The sequence below is a fragment of the Dermacentor variabilis genome, chromosome 9 (assembly GCF_050947875.1).
Source record: "Dermacentor variabilis isolate Ectoservices chromosome 9, ASM5094787v1, whole genome shotgun sequence".
NCBI lineage: Eukaryota > Metazoa > Arthropoda > Arachnida > Ixodida > Ixodidae > Dermacentor > Dermacentor variabilis.
Window position 1 is genome coordinate 111,643,473 of NC_134576.1, and position 19,163 is coordinate 111,662,635.

General features: G+C 48.5%; 1 protein-coding gene across 3 annotated transcripts in view; it reads left to right on the forward strand.

Moving 5' to 3' along the window:
* The first annotated feature begins 1,191 nt into the window (after positions 1 to 1,191).
* The window catches only part of LOC142557302 (uncharacterized), a 189,729-nt gene continuing 171,757 nt past the window's right edge, over positions 1,192 to 19,163 (forward strand). Inside the window, exons 1-2 of one of the 3 annotated variants that reach the window (XM_075669032.1) lie at positions 1,192 to 2,035; positions 2,658 to 2,807. In XM_075669032.1, the coding sequence (XP_075525147.1) occupies positions 1,936 to 2,035; positions 2,658 to 2,807 (250 nt within the window). In that variant the 5' untranslated portion in view covers positions 1,192 to 1,935. The remainder of the gene's footprint in view (positions 2,036 to 2,657; positions 2,808 to 19,163) is intronic. The other 2 variants (XM_075669034.1, XM_075669033.1) reach the window with 2 other exon arrangements.

Consider the following 19,163-nt stretch of genomic DNA (forward strand, 5'->3'; position numbering starts at 1 on the left):
GAGCTTGCGTGCTTTCCAAGATGGCCCTACAAGCAACGCGTGATTGCTGGAGCGAAGAGAGAATGAAGAAGGAGAAAGTAAGGAAGCGATCAGCCATTTCTGTCTTTACTGCCAAGCGCTTCAGACGCGGTCCCAAGGCCTCACTCCCCTCTTTGCCACATCCGAGGCATTCTTTTAATAAAACTTATCCTGATCCGCTGCTCATTTCAATAGGGGACTCCTTAGCAGTGATCGTTGGAGTAGCGGCCCATACGTAGAAACGGACTACAGTGGACGTCAATCAACGAACTGAATGAATAAGGGAGAAAGTGCTTCCCTAAGTAAAACGTGAAAGAGGGGCAAGAAATGTGCATATTTTTGTTTAAAGAAAAGAAGAAAAGAAAAGCGAGTGGGCGGTTATCTTACCAGCTGTGTGGTAGTATTGGTGCACTTTAGAAAAACAGAGAGGGGAAACTGAAAATGGGAGGTGAGGGTTTACGTGTTGGAAGGGAACGACGGAAAAGAGGGTCATATAAATTTGGCTCAATTTTGTTTTCTCAACAACATGCCCGCTCTCCGCGGTGCGCGAGCCAAGTGTGCATTATTACTTCGCGGGAGTGTGTTTTTATGTGTCTGACTCTGTGTGCGTTCGTGTGGTTGTTTGTACGGGGGTTCTTTTTTTTCCCACGATTCGAACTACCTTGTCAAAGAACATCATTTGCTTCGGCTTCTTTGCTGCGTTGCGTGTACTCCGATTGTGTGCTCTTTTGACATTCCTAGCCGACTTCGCGCATTTTCTGGAGGCTAACTATCTATCTCTGCGTGTTTGTGTCTTACCGTAACATCGCCATCTTCGTACGAGGTGTCACGCGGCTCGCTCTATTTTTCCGCCACTCCGTTTCCGCGCTGCTTGAAACGGCGGCCGCTGAGCGGCGCCTCATTCCCCTCCTCGTTCTTTCGAATCATCGGTGCAGCTCTCCTATAATGCTGGTTCGCGCATGCGCACACACTGGGAGAACGCGCTCCTGTTCCTATTGTCTCTTCCACTCCACTTCTTTCACTGCACTTCTACGACCTTGCTCTCTCCCTAGCTTCTCCTCGCCTGTCTCGCTCACCCCGCCAGCAGCCTCCGGCGCTCTCTGGCCTGGCGTTCCGTCGAACGATCGCCGAGACCGAGGAGAGCCCATTCGGCTCTGCTGGGGTTCAGTCGTGCTATCGCAGCTTCGTCTTAGCTCGTCCGCGCGTTATCTCGGTCAACCTACACCTCGTGTCGACGCTCTCCGGGTAGTAAAGACTGCGGCCTGCGGCGTCGGTCAAGCCAGGGCCCTGGGGCTGTGTGCACAGAGAAATTCCACAAGCTACACTGTTTACCTATCGTTCGCGTTATAGCCCCTATTATCGCGCGCCTGTCAGGTGCGTCGTCTGCTTCGCGCGCTCTTGATTCAAGCCGTCTGCTGTGCGGCGGAGTCGCCGCAGTGTATAGCCTTCTGGATTGGCTGCGGATTTCTAGTCATTTTTTTACCACCGTTTCGTCACTCCCATGGCCTTGTGTTTTCTCGCGTGAACGGGAAGTGAGCGACATTGCGACGTGTATGTGTCACACCCGGACAGCCGTTTATTGTGTCCTGGTCGTGACAAATCTAAGAGCAACTAGACGTCAATTTAGTCTCTGAAGTGCAGAGTTGGACTGCATTACGACATCGGGTGTCATTTGACATTGCGTCACCGTAACGTTGTTACAGAAACAACGTCGCTTTCGTTGACATTCCGCTGAAGGAAAAAAAAAACGTTTTTCTTCTGGATTTTTTTTTTCCTTTACTGATAAATTCTCGCTCTTCACTGCCAGCAGCAATGCCGGGCATCTTGCGACAAGTACTTCTTGTGAAGTGTTCGTGACTTCGTTGTGGCTAAGCAAGGGTGGACCGCATTACTACATCTATCCATCGGTGTGAAACAATGGATGACTCTTGTGTTTTCCGAAGACCACTTGGATTTACGTCAATGCTAGTGCTGCCGGGATTGCTTTTCCTGTGCCAAAGCGCTCTTGCCAGAAGGGGTAAGTTGCTGAACACTTGTTGCTCTTCGCGAGTTTTTTCAAGTTTTCGGTGTATCTTAAAAGGGAGGTTGCTACATTGAAGTGAGTACCTAAGGAATGACGTCAGAGCGTGTCACAAAAGATGAACCAATGGGCCATCTTCAAACTTCTTGAAACGCTTGCAGGAAATTTTTTGCAAAACGTGTGAAAAGCACGTATTGTTCACTAATATGTGTATTGTGGCACTTACTAAAGATTGTGATATGTGTGTATCATCAATAACTTCCGATAGACTACGATTCTTCTTTTTCTTAACTGCATTTTACTTCGAGATACAAAATGCTGGGTCCATGTTCACAAAACTGTTCTTAATGCTAGAGCGCTTCGTAAAAGCAGATGTCAGCCAATCGCGATGCTGAGCTGGTGAATTACACTCGGCAATAAAAACTTTTGTGAATTCGACTTCTGGTTGATGCTGCGTCGCGTAAGACTGATGCCAATAGGCCGCGGTCGCTTTTTAAGTTCGCCTGTTCAAGTCACGAGGTATACGGAGGCAACAGGGACTAAACAGTAGTGATTGCCAGACGTATTTCCGTTGGCGGAGGTGTACAACGACGCACGCTTTTGCGACCACCCTCCGTAGGGCTACCCACACGTCACAACTACACCCACCATTTCGTCGCCGACCACCTGCGTAGGTCTGGGCGGGCCCTCACGACTTCGCCACAGCAGGAACTCTTGGTTATGCCGACGCGGCGAGACATCTTGCGGATGCTGCGTCACAGCAAGCCTGGTGAGGATGATTTGAGGCATTATCTTTTTGTTGCTTTTATCTTCTGTTTCGCTTTATTCTCAGCTACACGTGTTCAATGGTGGTCGTCTGCACTTATTAACGACACTAAACATCACGCGAATATCTGTTCACTGCAGACACGCTGGTGTAAGATCTGAGCTCCCCCATTTTGTACTCCTGTGCTTTGCGCATTCAATGCCAGATTGAAGACACTTAGGCATTGCGACGACTTGCGTGATTAGTGTCTAGAGAATACTAAAATTGGGGAACAGAGCACGTTCGTTAGGCGGCTTTAAGAATACAGCCCGACCTTGACGTCACTACTGCGTGTTGCGACGCCGCGTTTACGTCCTGCCTTAGTCTGCCATTGCTTTGTCTTCCGTTTTGCTGCTGACGACCCAATACTGCTTGCCAAGAAAAGGAACAAACTGAAGATAGGGGAGCCGTACGTAGCAAATAAATAATAAGCATGCGTGACGCAAGGCAGGATATGTATTATTCTAGTTAGCTAAGAGAACCAGGTACCGAACGTTGGATTCTCAAAGACGGCAGACAATTGACCACGGAAATGAAAAGAACGTAACGCAGTTCTGCGTTATGCAAATAACATCCACTAAGCGAAATTCATCCCGCGTTAGTAAATGCGTAAATATTTTCCCTGCTATCGCATTCCTCGTCGTCGTCACTGGAAGCTAGAGTTATAAGGCTCTCATTACCTCCTACTTGCACGCGCCTATCACCACCACCAGCATTCGGAGATAAACGCTGCCGGGATAAGAGCAAATTGGTCTCGGCGGTCAGAGACAGAAAGGGAAAAACTGAACCGCCGGTCAATAAACATAATTGAGCAAATGTTATGCGCGCGCTTTTATGTTCACAGCTTACACTATAGGCCCGTTTACAGAGCAAGTAACCGGCGCCGCAGCTCGCTTCTTCTCTGCTGATCTCACTCGCAGCGAATAGAAAAGCAAAAAACTCGTGAAACAACTTCCGTTGAGGCCACGATGCGGTCGGTGGCGCTCTTCTTCAACTCGACTGTGTGCCTTCGAGGCTTGTAAACAGATAAGTCTTCGAGGAGCTGTCGTAGGCGCTTGTAAACATAACGAGGCACGGAGGCCGCCGCCAGCATTTCCGCTGGCTCCCGTTCAAACTGGGATTTGTTCCACAAACAGGCTCCTACAGCTCGCATGAATGTCCAGTTGAAAAAAAAAAAAAGAAAACTACTATAACAAGATCGCGAAGGAAGCGCCTGTTGTTTTGAGGTCAGCGGCCAGACCCCGTTGGTTAAGCGGATGTGTTTTTCAGCGGCCCCTATGTCGCGCTACGTGGGTTGCTGTGTTCATTCGCTAATGTAGGTGGTGTTGCACTCGTTCCAAGTGAAAGAGAACATGTATTACAAAAGTGGCCTCGCTTTTCCTGTGGCAAGGTCAGCGGGTAACTTCCGCATTGCGTGACGATCGACGGGATGTTTGTTCTCTGGCAGTTTGAGCAATGAACATGACCGGAAGAGGGGCTAGTGCTTAAATAGAGCTCGACAGTGCAGGCTGAGAACATCGCGTTCGCAAGTAAGTCCGAAGGCGCGGAATACTTAATTTTTTGAACTATAATAGTTCTGAAGGTGACGCCACAGCTTTCCCACAACTAATGCATGGCCGTACTATGCACGGCGACCCGTAAATTTTGCGACCGTCAAGGACAGCGAAAAACTGTAGCTTTTTCTTTTTTTTTTTTTTGCTTAAACGTGCATCAAATTCGCCAAAGTGCATAATGCAACGCTAAAGTAAAATCTCCGACACTCCGAGAACTTTTGCGAACATGTGTCTGTAAGAAACAACAAAACTGAGAAAGGGATTGGTTCAAAGAGAAGAGGAAAGGCCTGTCGATGGCACCGTAACAATCTAGCGCGCGGCCGACACCTGAACGTCGGTCAGCACTGTGAAGCATGAAGAGGCAAGGGCAAAGTGGCCTTGCTAGTTCTTGCGACAGCAACTATGTAAACCCTCGAGGCGCATGCCCGTCGCTACCGTGGTCCTTTCACTTCGTCGACACGCACGTGGAGCCAGCGCATCGCATGGTACACAGTCTCCAGGGGCGCGATCGGAGATATTTTGTTCGATACGCGTTCTCTTCAGTTGCTGCAACGTCACAAAGTTGCAGTATGCAAAATTTGTGACAGCGGGGCGGAGAGAGCAGCCAATCAGGAAGCGGTGACCTCCCCGGAAGTTTACTTCCATCGTTTGTCGTCTGCTCGCAAACAGTATACTACAAAACCAAATGTTGCTCGCCTTCCAAATGAATAAAATCGTTATCTAAAAAATGTATTTTTTTCTTCTCAAGCCCAAACACGTTTTCAAACAGTAGTACGTGTGACTACTGCAATTGATAACTATTAGGTTCTTTGCGTCGTCCCTAGGTGGTGTCGCGCACAGCGAGAAGAAAACAGAAAAAAAAAAGAACGACGGTAAGAGTGGCGCACTTTTCAAGAGGCAGCGACAACATTCCAGTGGCTCGCTGGCACCGATGATGTTGTCGATTTCTGTGTATAACCAACGAATTATTTGTTTCGAGAAACAAAAACGACGCCGGAATTCACTTTCTGCCATTTCTTCAAACGCGTTTCGCACCGCCACCCGCTCTCCTCCTTCCTCTAGAAACGCCAGCGCAACAACCTAAGTTCCCAACGGAAGCGCCATTTTCTCGAATTAAACTGTGGATTGGATTCAAACGTGCCATTCCGCAGCCGAAAAGGCCGACGGTTGGATCCAATCCAATCCACCAGACGCGCCATGCGAAGCCGTATGATCGCTCCAAACTTCCCAGCTCCCGTCGGGTTCGGCGCCTAGCAGACAAATGCTCGGTGGAAGGATGATTGACAGGAGCGTGTCGTCATTTTGACGTCACCAAAAACGTGGCCGCGCCCCGCGGCTGGCGACGTCGGCGCGGAGTAGGCCAATCGCGCGCGCCAGTAACCGAACGAACGCGCCGAACAACCATCTCCGATCGCACCCCAGAGACGCAAAGTGCGTTTGGCTGCAAAAGCGAAGGAGGAAGGAAGGAAAGAAACCTTTTTTTTTTTCAAAAAGAAAATTAGGCAAGCGGGGTTCGGGCCCTTAGTCCAGGGCTACATTGGCGCGTGCGGCTCGTTGGGTTTGGTCAAAGGTGGCTTTGGTTTGGTCCAGGAGAGCCACTTGGCTCTCCTTTCCTTTCGTCCGCAAGCCATGGGAAAGCGAAGAAGCCAAGATGACTCGCGGCCCCGCTCTGCTCTATCGGCTCTGCCGGTGCCAGAGCATCGTTCTTCGCACAGACACTAGCGTTCATGCTGACCTGCTGTGTGCATGCCAGACCGTAGGGCATAAACAGTTGTCTAAGTGGAACGGATAGGCAACTTCATGCTGTAGACCTATCTGGTCTTTTTCGCAGGACGCCGACAAACGCTGGTGTCAAACTCGTGCGCATTCGAGATGCGACGCGTGTAACGCTGCTACTGCCGTCCCTCGTCGTATTAGCGTTGTGAGACGCCTGGTTCCTGCCAGGGTGCTGTTCCTGGTGCCCAGTAGCAATTATCTCGCGCGCCACCTCGCACCGTGGGTCACCTCGGCGGATTGTTCGCGCACCGTGTGAGGAGCTTGAGCGGATCGCTAAGCCTTAGTGTCGGTTTCAGTGCTTCGACCATCGGGCGAACCTTAAAAAAATTGTTTTTTTCGTGATGATGCTGCCTGCACATGCCTGCACTCGTATTTCATCGTGTAAGTAGGTTACGTTTCATGACAGTAAGTGGGTTTGTCTAATATTAGTACTTCTGGCTGACTTTCTTGTTACATTATTCATGACACTCTGTATTTCTAAATTACCAAGAACTCACAGTTTTCTATGCACAGCGAGGGATTGGAGTGCGCGCGCTCCTAATCAATGCAAATTGGGGCATCCACAAGTCAACATGTTGTAGAAAATAAACGAATTGCAATCTCACGGAGCCATTTGAAGCCAAGCGGATGTGGAGTTTAAGCAAATTGACGTACTAACCATGATTCACATGCTGGCTGAACCGCCGTACATGTCTTGCAGCTACTGTTGACAGTAATGCGCCGTAGTCCCTTCCAGTAGTTTCTGTAGGCAAATACAGTAGAGCCTCGTTACAACCAAGTTGAAGCGGGAGCCGTAATTACTTCGCTGTATCGATTACTTCGTCATATCGATTTTATTTGCACGTACTACAATATAAATCTCTATGCGGATTTTGAGGGTAATTTTGTTTATTTCTTATGTCCCTTAATTCGTTACATCACGTTTCGTTATAACGAGCTTTCGACTGCAAACGGTCACGACAGCGGGACAGTCTGAACAACGGTGTGACAGAAAGAGTTCCAGCCATCGCTGAAGCGGCAAGTGGAGCGGCGAGCATTGTGCACCGATTAATATAGGCGTCGATGGAGATGACGCCTTGTATGGAGCATATTGCGATTGACAGCATTCAATGGTGCACGGATTACCCTTCACAGCGCCGCATGGTGACGGCAGGGTGTTGGAATTCTACGGTTGTATAGTGTTAGGAATGGGCCGTACAGGGTGACAACGTGCCAGCTATTTCAGCCCGCTGCACGTGTTCCAATCCAACCGGACGGGGCGCTCTTCAGAGAACTGCGAATAACCGGCAGCCACGTGGCGCGGGGTCAGCTCAGGAATGTGCTACCCGGCGTGCCACCCGGGACGGAGCAGAGTTCTACGAAGCCCCTCTGACGTCGACTCCGGACCTTTACACCTGTGTGTGTGTGCGGCACTGAAACCTGTGCAACACGTGTACGTGAGCCCGCCTCCTTCAAAAGGGGCGGGTCATCTTCGGTGACGTCGAACGGTGACGTCGAACGATGACTGGACGAACGTTTCCGTCCGCTTGGAATCAAGGGGGGACCAAGTGCTTATAAGCAGCGGTTGTCGGCTGCGAGAGTGTGCTCGTCGTGGTGAGCTGAGTGCTCGTTGTCATGCTAGAAACGTGCTAGTGAGCTGTGTGCTCGTAAGCTGTTTGCTGTATGTTAGTCTTGCGGGCTCCATATGGGAGTCACGCTAGACTGTCGATGTAAATAATGTAAATAAATCCTGTTCACCGAGTTCCTCCCTACGACCTTCAACTCCTTCAAATGGTGGCAGCGGCGAGATCGTCCGACGACTCCTACATCTGGTTGACAGCGGTGGAATCGTCCGACAACTCCTACAATAGATGCCAATCGCGTAAACGTGCGAATGCAGACGCGAGTGACAGGTGCGAGTTGACGTTAGTGATCAGTGAAACAATTTTCAAGGGAGCCGCCCGTCTGAAATGTAGACGTAGGTCCTAGTGATCTACTGGTGGTCTGGAATGTTCCGCCCACATTTCTTCGTGGAAAACACTCGTAGTTTTTTATTGCGAAAGCAATACTGCTCGCACTTTCGGCCCATCGGTGGTCGTGGCGCCTCCTTACACAGCTGCGCGTCACGTGACCGTGTGACGTCCCGCCAGACTGAGAGATGGGGCCCCAGCTCGCGGCATCGATGGTGGAGGCGAAGCCTTGGGCGCCGCTGCTGCGGCGCTACCGAGGGAGGGCGCTCGCTGGTGTGACGTCACGCTAGGAGGATAAATGGGGCTACAGCTCGGCTCCTCGCAGTCGTCGGCGCGCTGCCTTGCGCTATGTCGGATGATGTATAGCCATAAGTTTAACAAAGGGCAACCATGTCCACACCATCAGCCGAACCAAGGCGCAGCCAAGGGTATTGCTTTCGCAATCTTCCAGGCTTAACCAAGCTAAGCCTTCAGCCAATTTTTTTTCTACGCCCACGCTGAAGCTTTCCCACTTAAAGAGAACGCCAAAGAAAGGCCTCGTCAGTTGCTGCATGTGTGAATAGGACGAATCTATAGCTATTCATAATGTTGCCAGCGAAGATAGCTCACGTTCCACTACACACGTAATAGACATTCATCAATTGACTCATATAACAAAAAAGAAAATTCTCAGTCAGTCGTTAATGTTTCTATGAGGGGAGTGCGTTGCATGATTTTCTTTTTTCACGTTCACTGAATGCACTACACTCGATGTTGCTTTCCCCCGAATTCTGTCTCCCGACGCGGCTGTCATGGAATTTGTTGTCCCTGAATTTTTGCACGTGCAGCTCACTTTCTTTAAAATTCCTTTTATCGCCTTAGCTAGATATTTATTATTTTCGCGTCTTCCTGCAGGCCCCACTTCTCTCCGAGTATATATATAAAACACTACTCTGAAGGTCACTGTCACATTACAAAAAAAGAAACCTCAAGTTACGAAATTTACAGCTATGCCATGAATTCACTTCAACTATTCCTAACTCCCATTGGGCGCACTGATTACGGCAGAAAAGTGCCCCAATTAGTTCTAACCGTACGAGCGGCCGTGCATCCTTGTAGCTCCACGAATGGTTCATTGATTTCAAATCGAATGGCCTTCATTCGTTTTGTTTACATGCCGCTTCAAGGTTTGTACCATGACCGGCCACGTCACCATTCTCATGCAGCTGTGCCATAGCCGTATACGGAAACTGCCGGTCGGTCATTCGAGTGGCTACTCCGGCCATTCTTATAAATTTTGTTGTCCTTCAATCCTAAACATCAAATCATCATCGTCATCACCGTCCTTTTCATGCTACAGACATTTTATCAATCTCTTGATGTCCGCCGTAGGGAGAAAGCATCTCCCTGCGGATGTCGACTTACCCACGTTAGTCGTCACAAGGTTTTCCCGCGCACCTTCTCAATATTTTCTAGCGCCATCATTTCAAACCTTCTGGTGCCCTCGTTTCCCATTCCATTTTATTATCACCCGTTCTAAATCTACAGCATGCATCTTGAGCCATCTGTTGTTTGGCAATCGATTGGCCCGCACAGCTGCACTTCTTCCTCGCATTAACCTGACGAAGAGTGCCAGGAACCCGCGTAAGCCTCTCGCCGGTTACTGTCGTCCTGCTATTTGTTAGCGCAATACTTTTTTTTCCTTCCGGTCGCTCGTTGCGAAGAAAGTAGGCGCTGTTTGCATACAGGAACAAACATACATATATAAAGAAGCCCGCGTGCACGAAAAGAAAAAGAAAAGAAAAACCGGACAGCAAGTTTATAGGAGGGCGCGACGTTTCCGGAGCTGGCGCAATTCTGGTGAACCTACGCGACGTATGGGTTCGGTCGCGTCCCGGCAGAGGCATTCTCGCGGCGTAGCCACCGTCCCGATGCTCGCGCGCCATTTATTTTCCCGATCGGGGCGCACCCTCGTCCTTACGAAAACGGAGACTTTCTCGGCCAAGAGTTACGAGCGCGACGCTTCGGCGCGAAGAAAAGATATATATACATATATACATATAAAGGCCACGTCGCGCTACTGCGCACGCGCCATTGACTCCGAGGCGGAAGGCGCTCAACGAGGCGGTGGCCATCCTAAGGCGATGCCTCGTCGACGGAGACCGAATGGCCGTTTATATGCATAGCGGAGGCGCGGGCGCCGCACCGCGAGCTTCCGCCCCTTTGTTTCAGCGCGGCGCCCGGAGAAAGTGTTCGTCCGTGAAGGGGGGAGGCTCGCGCCGGTGGTTCCGCTTTCGATGGCTCTGCTTCTTGGGGTCGCCGTTTACACGCGCTTCTTGAGTGGACGAAAGAAACTGGAGCTCGGATGATAATAGAAGTGGACGTACGGCGCCGAGTCTGTTTATCCCCGTGCAAGGCGGGTGAGCCGAGGCTGCGCGGAGAGACACGAACGCATGCGAACGCGCGTGTACGAACGCTCGTACCGGCGCGCACGTGTGCATACGTAAGCACAAGTACATACATACATACATTCATACATACATACATACATACATACATACATACATACATACATACATACATACATACATACATACATACATACATACATACATACATACATACATACGTACGTACGTACGTACGTACGTACGTACGTACATACATACATACATACATACATACATACACGCACACACATACATACATACACACACATACATACATACATACATACACATACATACATACATACATACATACATACATACATACATACATACATACATACATACATACATACATACATACATACATACATACATACATACATACATACATACATACATCTTTGCATAAATACATTGGTGTAGTGTATGGAATACAGGATATCGTCTTCTCCCTGCTGATGAACCCCATCATGTAACCATCTTCAAGCGAATATCGTCAATTGTTACACATCGTGACCTGGTCCAATTTTATCTCGTGTCACACAAGAATCAGGGACGTAGCTATTTAGGCCAACTATACAAATGCTTAGTTTTGCCGGAAGAGACATAACTTCTATGACGTTGGAACTAACAAAATGTCTGAACTTGCCATAGCAATATTGGTGAAATGTGACGATGTTAATCAAATGAGGTGAAGACACGTATCTTTGTTGTTCAAAGCTATAAGAACAGAAGGCTCGTATTCTACGTTTTCTTGCCAGTTATGTTTCAACAGAACCCTCAGAGCCTTCTTCCTATACGGGACTACCAAGGCTATCCTTTAAGAACAGCTGCTTCAGGCCGAGCAGATATTCCACGTAGTATAAAATTGTGCGGATCCAACTCACATCGTCGAATCTATTTGAAGCGGTCATTTAAATGCTATAAATTTGCCCATTTCATTCCTGCCTCATTGGCGTAAAGTAAAACCAGCTCAAACGCATGTGCTCACGAACACTCGTGTTACACACAGTGACACACGCGGCGATCATGTCGAATAGTTTGTTGTCGTTAGCAAGATGAAATATTTGACTGTGGCGTAATGGTTAAGAGCATTGGGGTGCCATGCTGAGTGATCGAGGTTAGCTAGGTCCGACCATTGGGCTCCTAATTAAACTTATTTAAGCGTGAGTTATTCGGCAAGACAGCAGCATCACACAGCATCCACGGTAAGGAAAACCCGGGAGGGCTCGCAAGGAAAGCCTAGCTTTAAGAATGCTGGATTTATAACTCCTATGTGTAAATGTTGGCGCGCCATTACTCTCGAATTTAAAATAGTATTTCCCTCTATTCTTGCCGCTGTAGATACATTCCTCCCTGTAGTGTAAAAGTCACATTGACAGGAAGGAATTGTCTCAGAAAGGCTGCACTACGTTTCGATATTTGGACCTATCTGAAGGCCTATCTTTGATAAAGGATAGGTCCACCTATCGAAACGTAGACGAGCCTTTATGGGGCACTTTATCTCTGTTTGTGTAAGTTTTAAAGCACACTGGGCTACTCCCATCTGCCGGCCTTCTCCTTAATTTTTTACGTTCCTCCCTTTCTGTCTTTAGCTGAACGAGGATGAATAATGTTATGAGAATAACATAACATAGAGAATCTGTGCGACCGATTGCTAAGATCAAAAGCATATTCCCTCTAATTAACGGCTGTCACTGATGTCTTAATCGGATACTTGTCATCCAGCTGAGTCACCTCGTTATCAAAGATGACAGGACACTTAAAACTCGGCATTTCACATCCGCTTTGACTCCTATTGTTACGGGTACGCAATACTCGGTCTTTCTAAAAAGACTAACTTCACGGGACGCAGACTGACCTCATGCGGGGAAATGCTTGAAATATTATTCTGGTAGACGTAAGTAAATACATCATATGAACCGATTTGTACCAGGGCTGAGTCCCGCTATTTACACTTGAGTGTGGAGGAAGGACGAAAAAAAAAATAGTGGCTACGAAATATGACCGCGACATTCCACGGGCACGAGTGAAACATTTCGTAACCTCTTTTACAGACGCTCGAACGCTATGAGGTCCACCACTTTGTGTGTTACTCGCGCTGCCTTTTTATACTGTAATCTATAGGACAAGCCAAGAAAGGACACGAGTAAAACAATAGTCAGACTGGACATGCGCTAACTGACAACTGAACTTTGTATTAAAATAGAGGTGCTTGCATAACAAAATATTAGAAGCAATTAGGCAAGATTGCACAGCCGAAAAAGCTGCAAGATAAAAGCAACAGAAATAAAGATGTAGATTTCGACATGTTTGCAGAGCGCAAAAGACGAGGACTGAAGTAAGAACACAATGCAGGCGCTCAATTCAACTGATCCTTATTTGCGAAATCGCCAGAACTATATACATGAACTAAAGTAATGAAAAAACAACTTTCGCATTATGTCACACATGGACCCTTATTGCATACAGCCAGATCCAGACACTTGATTTCGTGTTCGGTGAGGGCAATAGACGGCATGTTGATGCAAAGGTCACCCAGCCGCTGTATATTGTCAGCGCTGTGCAAACATGTCGATACTGAATCACCAACTCGCCCAAGCTTCCACCTTATCAAAGATAAAGACCTTGATCATAAACCGCTCTTTTGATACATGTGCTGCAGAGAGCGAACAACTCTGCTGCCGTCACAGATGAGATGCGCTTTTCATGTCCGACAGCAAAACAGGACGTCCACTAGTATACACCGCTCTCCACGGTGTTTTCACATTGTCGTGGGGTAATACGGCTAACCGCCTGACTCAGAAAGATGGCGACATTCGGCCAGCCACGACGAAGACACCACACGCTCGCGAGATCATCCCTCATCATTGGTTTCCTAAACTTTAATATAGCTACGTACAGCAAAGCCACTTATGTTTCTCAACGCCAAAATAAGTTTTGTACCTTCCGGCACAATCTTTACGATATCTCAGCATACACGCTGCTGTTCTCGGCGCAAACTTCCCAGTTGTGAGCTAGCGCATGTCCAATCTACTTCTTCTCTCTTTTCGCATATACTTTCGCGCGTCGCAGTTTGCAGTATATGAAGAGGCCCCAACTTCAGGCCCACTTGTCAATTCAACCCTTCTATTCATCTTTAGCGCTTATATTGTTCTTTGTAGCACCCAAACTTAGAAGGGAGTGATTCTTTCTTTAACGAGAGACGCCTCGCCCTTCTGGAATGCGTGGCCTCCCTGGTCAAGATTGCCTCAGTCTCTACAGCCTGTGCATAGGAAAGCAGGGCTGACGTGGGAGAGGCGCAGTGGCGAAACGCTAAAAAGCGAACAAATACCGCCGCGTGCTCACCCGGGAGCAGAGTCACGAGGTGAGTGTATGTGACGGGAGGGGGGGCAGGGAGGGGTTGGCATGGTGACAAGAGAAGCGAGTGATTGCGGCCCAGCTCTTCTCTGGAGAGGTTCGCGTCTGCTGTGCAACCCGTGCACGTGCCCCGCTTACGGAACCTTGTTTCTGCAAAAAAAATAAGGAACAAAAAAGAGCAGTCCTTCGTCGGCTTTAACGAAAAGCCAACACGCGCGACGGCCTCTGAATACAGTTTGCGGGACCATCCTCGCAACCCTGTGCCCCTGGAGCGCAGACTCCGCTGCGGAGAACTTTAAAGTGGTTTTGGCCCCGGGGTTATCCACCGCGAAACGCACTGCTGTCCTCTCGGCTCTGCCACACGCGTGAGCCCATGGCTTGTTTTCTTCTTATTTTGGGCTGTCTGTCTCCCTCCTGAATGCCTTTCAGCTTTTCGTTTCCCTGCGGTAGCTGACATTCAACTGATATAGACGCGACATTCGTGCTATCTTTTGCGTTGTGTTCTTGCTCATTCGGTATCTTATAACTCTCAAGTTAGATTGTATACAGAGACCTTTACGCGTTCTAGGGCTGTTCTTTTGTGTTCTTCCCTTCGACTCACTTGTATGCTAATGAGATTGTTGGTATTCAAAGCGTCCATGCTTCCTTTTAGTACAGTCTTTCGCGAATCTCGCATTCGATTGCCAGCTCTCACTGGGCCCTGCGTATTGCGTAGGGCCCAGTTTCGAAATTTCGAAGACAATCGAGTAGACTTTGCTAGTCAATTTCTACTCGATTCGAGGTCAACTGTTGCAGATTATCGAATATTCGTTTCTATTTTAGTGCGATGGATAACAACAAACATCGCAATCTCGATGGACATAGACGCATGCAAGTGATGACTGTTAGGAACAATTTTACAGCGCCGAAGTGGCGACCGGCTCTTGCGTGGGCATGCACCGATGCTTGTGCTAACGCACGGGCAGATAATTCCTGCTCAGCAAGTTCCAGTTACTCAATAAGAGTGACCTTTCTTATAGGCAGGCTGTATAGGACTTTCTAGTCTCGATTTAGACGAAGAAATTTATTGTTTGGCCTGGTCTCGCCACGTTTGCGTTTCTTTTGAACAATCTGCGGTGTTGTAACATCCCACATATCTCATTCAAGCAACACAACACTACGCACGCATCTCGTGGCTTGCGTTTAGCTGTTACAACCGTTCGAAGGAAAAAGAGAACGAAGCCCGAAAATGCACAGGGGAATTGCGTGTTGCGTCTTGGTAAAATTAAGACAAAATAGCGCAGAATGAAAAGAAAGCGGACGAAAAGACGGCATGTCGCCAGGGTGAGTCGGACCCTAAACTTCCACATTACTTGCGCTGCGTTTTACTTATTAGGCTTTACCGCAACGACCATCCTACCGTTTCGCTTTTCTTCGGTATATGTGCAGACGTACAGGGTTAGCTCCGGGAGTGTTAGCCAGAGCCACTCGCGGTCATGGCGGTGGATGTGGAGCATCCTTTTGACCGCGAGCGTCACGTGGTGAGTGAGCTTAGGTGCAGGCAATTGCTGGACGAACCTTCGTTGACTTCAACCCGCGGCATCAAGGTTGCCAGAGTGGAGGTCCTCGCTATATATGCATTGAGCGAGAAGAAACTACGCCCGTATTCTGAAACGATTATCAACTAGCTCTTCCTCGACTCTGCCAAGCGCAGTGAAGGAAACGTAATACCCCTTAAGTTTCCTAAAGTAGCGACACTCCTCCTCTGCCTTCACTCTTCCTCGTTTCTTCTCTCTTTCCCGCTACCTCCTCGACCGTGGCGCCGGCTACACCGCTCGAGCGTAGCAACGGCGCCAACGTGTGCTCCTCGCCACTCCGTAGATGCTTCTCGAGCGAAAATGGCGCTGACGCACGGCGCGAGGGCCCACGTGATGCTATTCGGCCAATAGCGACGCGGCGTCGGCTTCGGCCACAGTGCGCGAGGAGGAGACGGCATTCTTCAAAGCGTGGCGCTACTTTGCCAAGTTTAAGCGGTTTTAAGGGAGAGTGGGGCGCGGCTCCACCTGTCGACTGACCAAAGCGCTACGCTCCTCAGGATTTGCCGCGGAGTGTCAGTGAGGCGCTGTGACCGCTTCGGTTGGAAGGGTGCTAATAACTTTCTTGAGTCGAGGTGGGGCGTTGAATGGCAGGAAAATTTTATAATACTGAGGCGAGATTATTCCATGGACTAGATTTTCTCTTGCTTTAGCCACATCAATTCAATAGAAGATCAAGCCAGGGAAGCCATAAGGAAAATTAATCGTGCTGTTTGATTGAAATATAATTGAAACGTCGAAATGATTACTAAGAGTAAAAGAAAAGGTCGGTTATTACGACGCAGCGTGTCCAGATGATATCCTGTTTACGCTATGGCTGATGTGAGCCGAGTGGGGAGTACTGTGGGAACATTGCAAGCGCAGATGTCACCTTGGGGCTTACTCATGAGGGAGAAACATTGCTTCGTACTTGTGTGCTGTCGCGTCAGTTTGTCTTCGCCGTCTCCTTTCTTATCTGCAACTTATATCTGCCCCGCACATATTATTCTGAGGGAGCGGGGATGTTTGCATTTGTTGGATTTTCGTACTGCGCTATTTCCGGTGAGATAGAGAAGTCGTCACGTGACTAGCTGTGACTGCCGTGAAGAACTTTAGCTATTTAGACGGCGGATGAGCGTAGAGTTCTGGGTAGAGGGAACAGGGGGAAAGTAAGCCTTATCTATATCGCCGGAGTGTCGCCTAGATAAATGATGATAGAAAAGACGCGAAGCCGTGAAAATCGTATGTTTGTAGGGTGAAATTGGCAGAATGGTGCGGAATGTTCTATATAGAAAATTCGTCCTTGGGGGCAGCAGTTTCATAGAATTCCGTAATATGGCGATATAACAGGAAATAACAAAGGGGTCGTTTGGGCACCGGTTGAAAAGCAAGTTTTCCCGACGGAAAAATAAAATAAACTTGTGAAGGGCGCTCCGCGTTTACTACCTGATCCAACTAAGCCGTCATTGGAAGCATCCTTTTTCTCTCTGCTGCTATTTTCTTGTCGTACGTGTCTACTGGGAAGCACTCATCTCAATTTGGGGCTTTCTGTTCTGTCATGACGTGACTGCAATAACCCGTTATTTAACGGGCTGTTCGGAAATGACACGCTAAAATAAGACCTTGAAAGGAATGCGCTGAACGAACTGTTACGAGTATCTCTTTCCACTAAAAGTGCCCGGTCAAGTGGCACGTCGTTCTCCCTAATATGAAGGAGAAATGACAACCTTCTGATCACAGAAGAAAGCTCTTACGATCTTTCTTTCCTGCTTCCTGTTTGTTTTTAACATGAAGCTTTCTCTGACTACAATACCAAGGTTGCGCCTGGGCCAGCCGCTCGGTCAGCCGGTCGGCCTGCCTGTCGCTGGTCAAGTTGTCGCCGAGAAGGTTAATTTGACGACGGGGTTCAAACCTCGGCTCTAAAGCCCCATGATGATGGAGATGATAATTATGATAATGATGATGATGCCTTATTTAAACGCGCAAGCCCGCTGTGGGGGACAGACCAGGAATGGGGCGCTAATATGATAAAGAAGTAAGCAATGAAGAATAAGTTATTATTCGAAAATGATAAAGAAACCGACAATAAATTAAATTAAATAGTGTATAATAAGGCTGTTTGTCTTGCAAAGTCCGATGATCTGATTATTAGGCCAGAATCTTCTTTTCCTTTCTTTTCCTGCTTGTCACAGTCACACTTATACTGCTCTCGCGCCAACATCAACTGTGGTCGCAACGCGCCGATCATGAAGACGATTTGCATACTCTGGCACGTGCGGCTGCAACGGGGATTCGACCAATAAGCGGGCGGTACATGTCACGTCACCAACAAGCTCTCTGAGATGATATCAGCTGGTTCGTGATGGTTATAAATTTCATACCACGGCGCATGCCCACAGCGGGGCATCGGCCACAAATAATGTCTGCGCGTTGTTGTTGATGATGATGATGGTATGATCATATAACGAAACCCAACGGAGAGTTGGCCAAGAGGCGGGCGGTGCATATCGTGCCCACGCCAGCTAGCTCTTTGAGGTTATCGCAGCGTGTCGATGATAAAATGTAAGTTACATACCATTTTACATTCCCACAATGGGGAGTCGGCCATGAAGCGATAGGTACACTTAGAACGAATAGGAAGAAATAAAGAAATACCAGCCAGTAAAAGATTTGTCACATTGTGTTCCACAAAAGCACGAGAGCTGAGGTGCGCGGCAACTTTCTTTACCCTAGCGACGAAGGAATGAAGTGAGCAAATTTATAGCACTTCATTAGTGCTTCACAAAAGTTTCGCTTCATAAATAGTTGAACATTTACGCTGGGTCTGTACGTCGCTTTTTTCTTCTTTTACGTATGAAAAAAGTCGCAGTTTCTTGCGATGGGGATGCATCTATTGCGGTAGCGAATTATTAAACTGCTAGACAAAGCAAGTGTAGCAGTTTTATCGGCCGTGTAAACTTGGAGACATTCACTTACCGACTAAATTAAGAACATGGTGTCACGTGCGCAGAGGAAAACATGACGCTGGACACTCGCTGTCGTAGCGTTGGCATGCGGAAAAGCGAATCGGACAACGAGCCAATTGGCCTTCGTGCTGCCTGTGGCTTCAACGCGAACTAAGCGGCGGGAACACGGCGCACACGAAGCTATCAGCCCTCAGCGCGCATGCACTAAGTACCCATTGCAGATCACATTAAAGATATGGCTCGCGAGGCCGTGCCATACGCAGCCGCCGCTGGAGTAGAATCTCCTTCGTCCCACTCCCCTTATGCCTTGCGCGCAATGGAAGACGGTGTGCTTCCTCCCTGATTTCCCCCCTTGCGCGAGCGAGATAGAGCCACCGTCCTCGGCTCACCCTCGCTCACCCTCAACCTAGCACGCTTTCACTCGCATCCACAGCATACGGCGCGCAATCATGGTGTTGTCGCACTTGGAGTTTATACGGAATGTCACGGCGACGCCGCCGACAACGACAGAAACGCGCCTGGAGCATCTATGTAAATGCACACTATCGCAACAAAAAACGAAACAGGGTGCAGACATTTAGACCATGACCTTGACCTGACCATGGTGACGCGAGAACTTCGGCTCAGGCGGTTAGTCAGGCGGTTAGCCTGACGACCGAAGGTTCAGTTCTGGTTTGAGAAGCTTTGTGGATTGAATAATATAGCATCTATTGAAACCTAGATGTAAGCGGAAC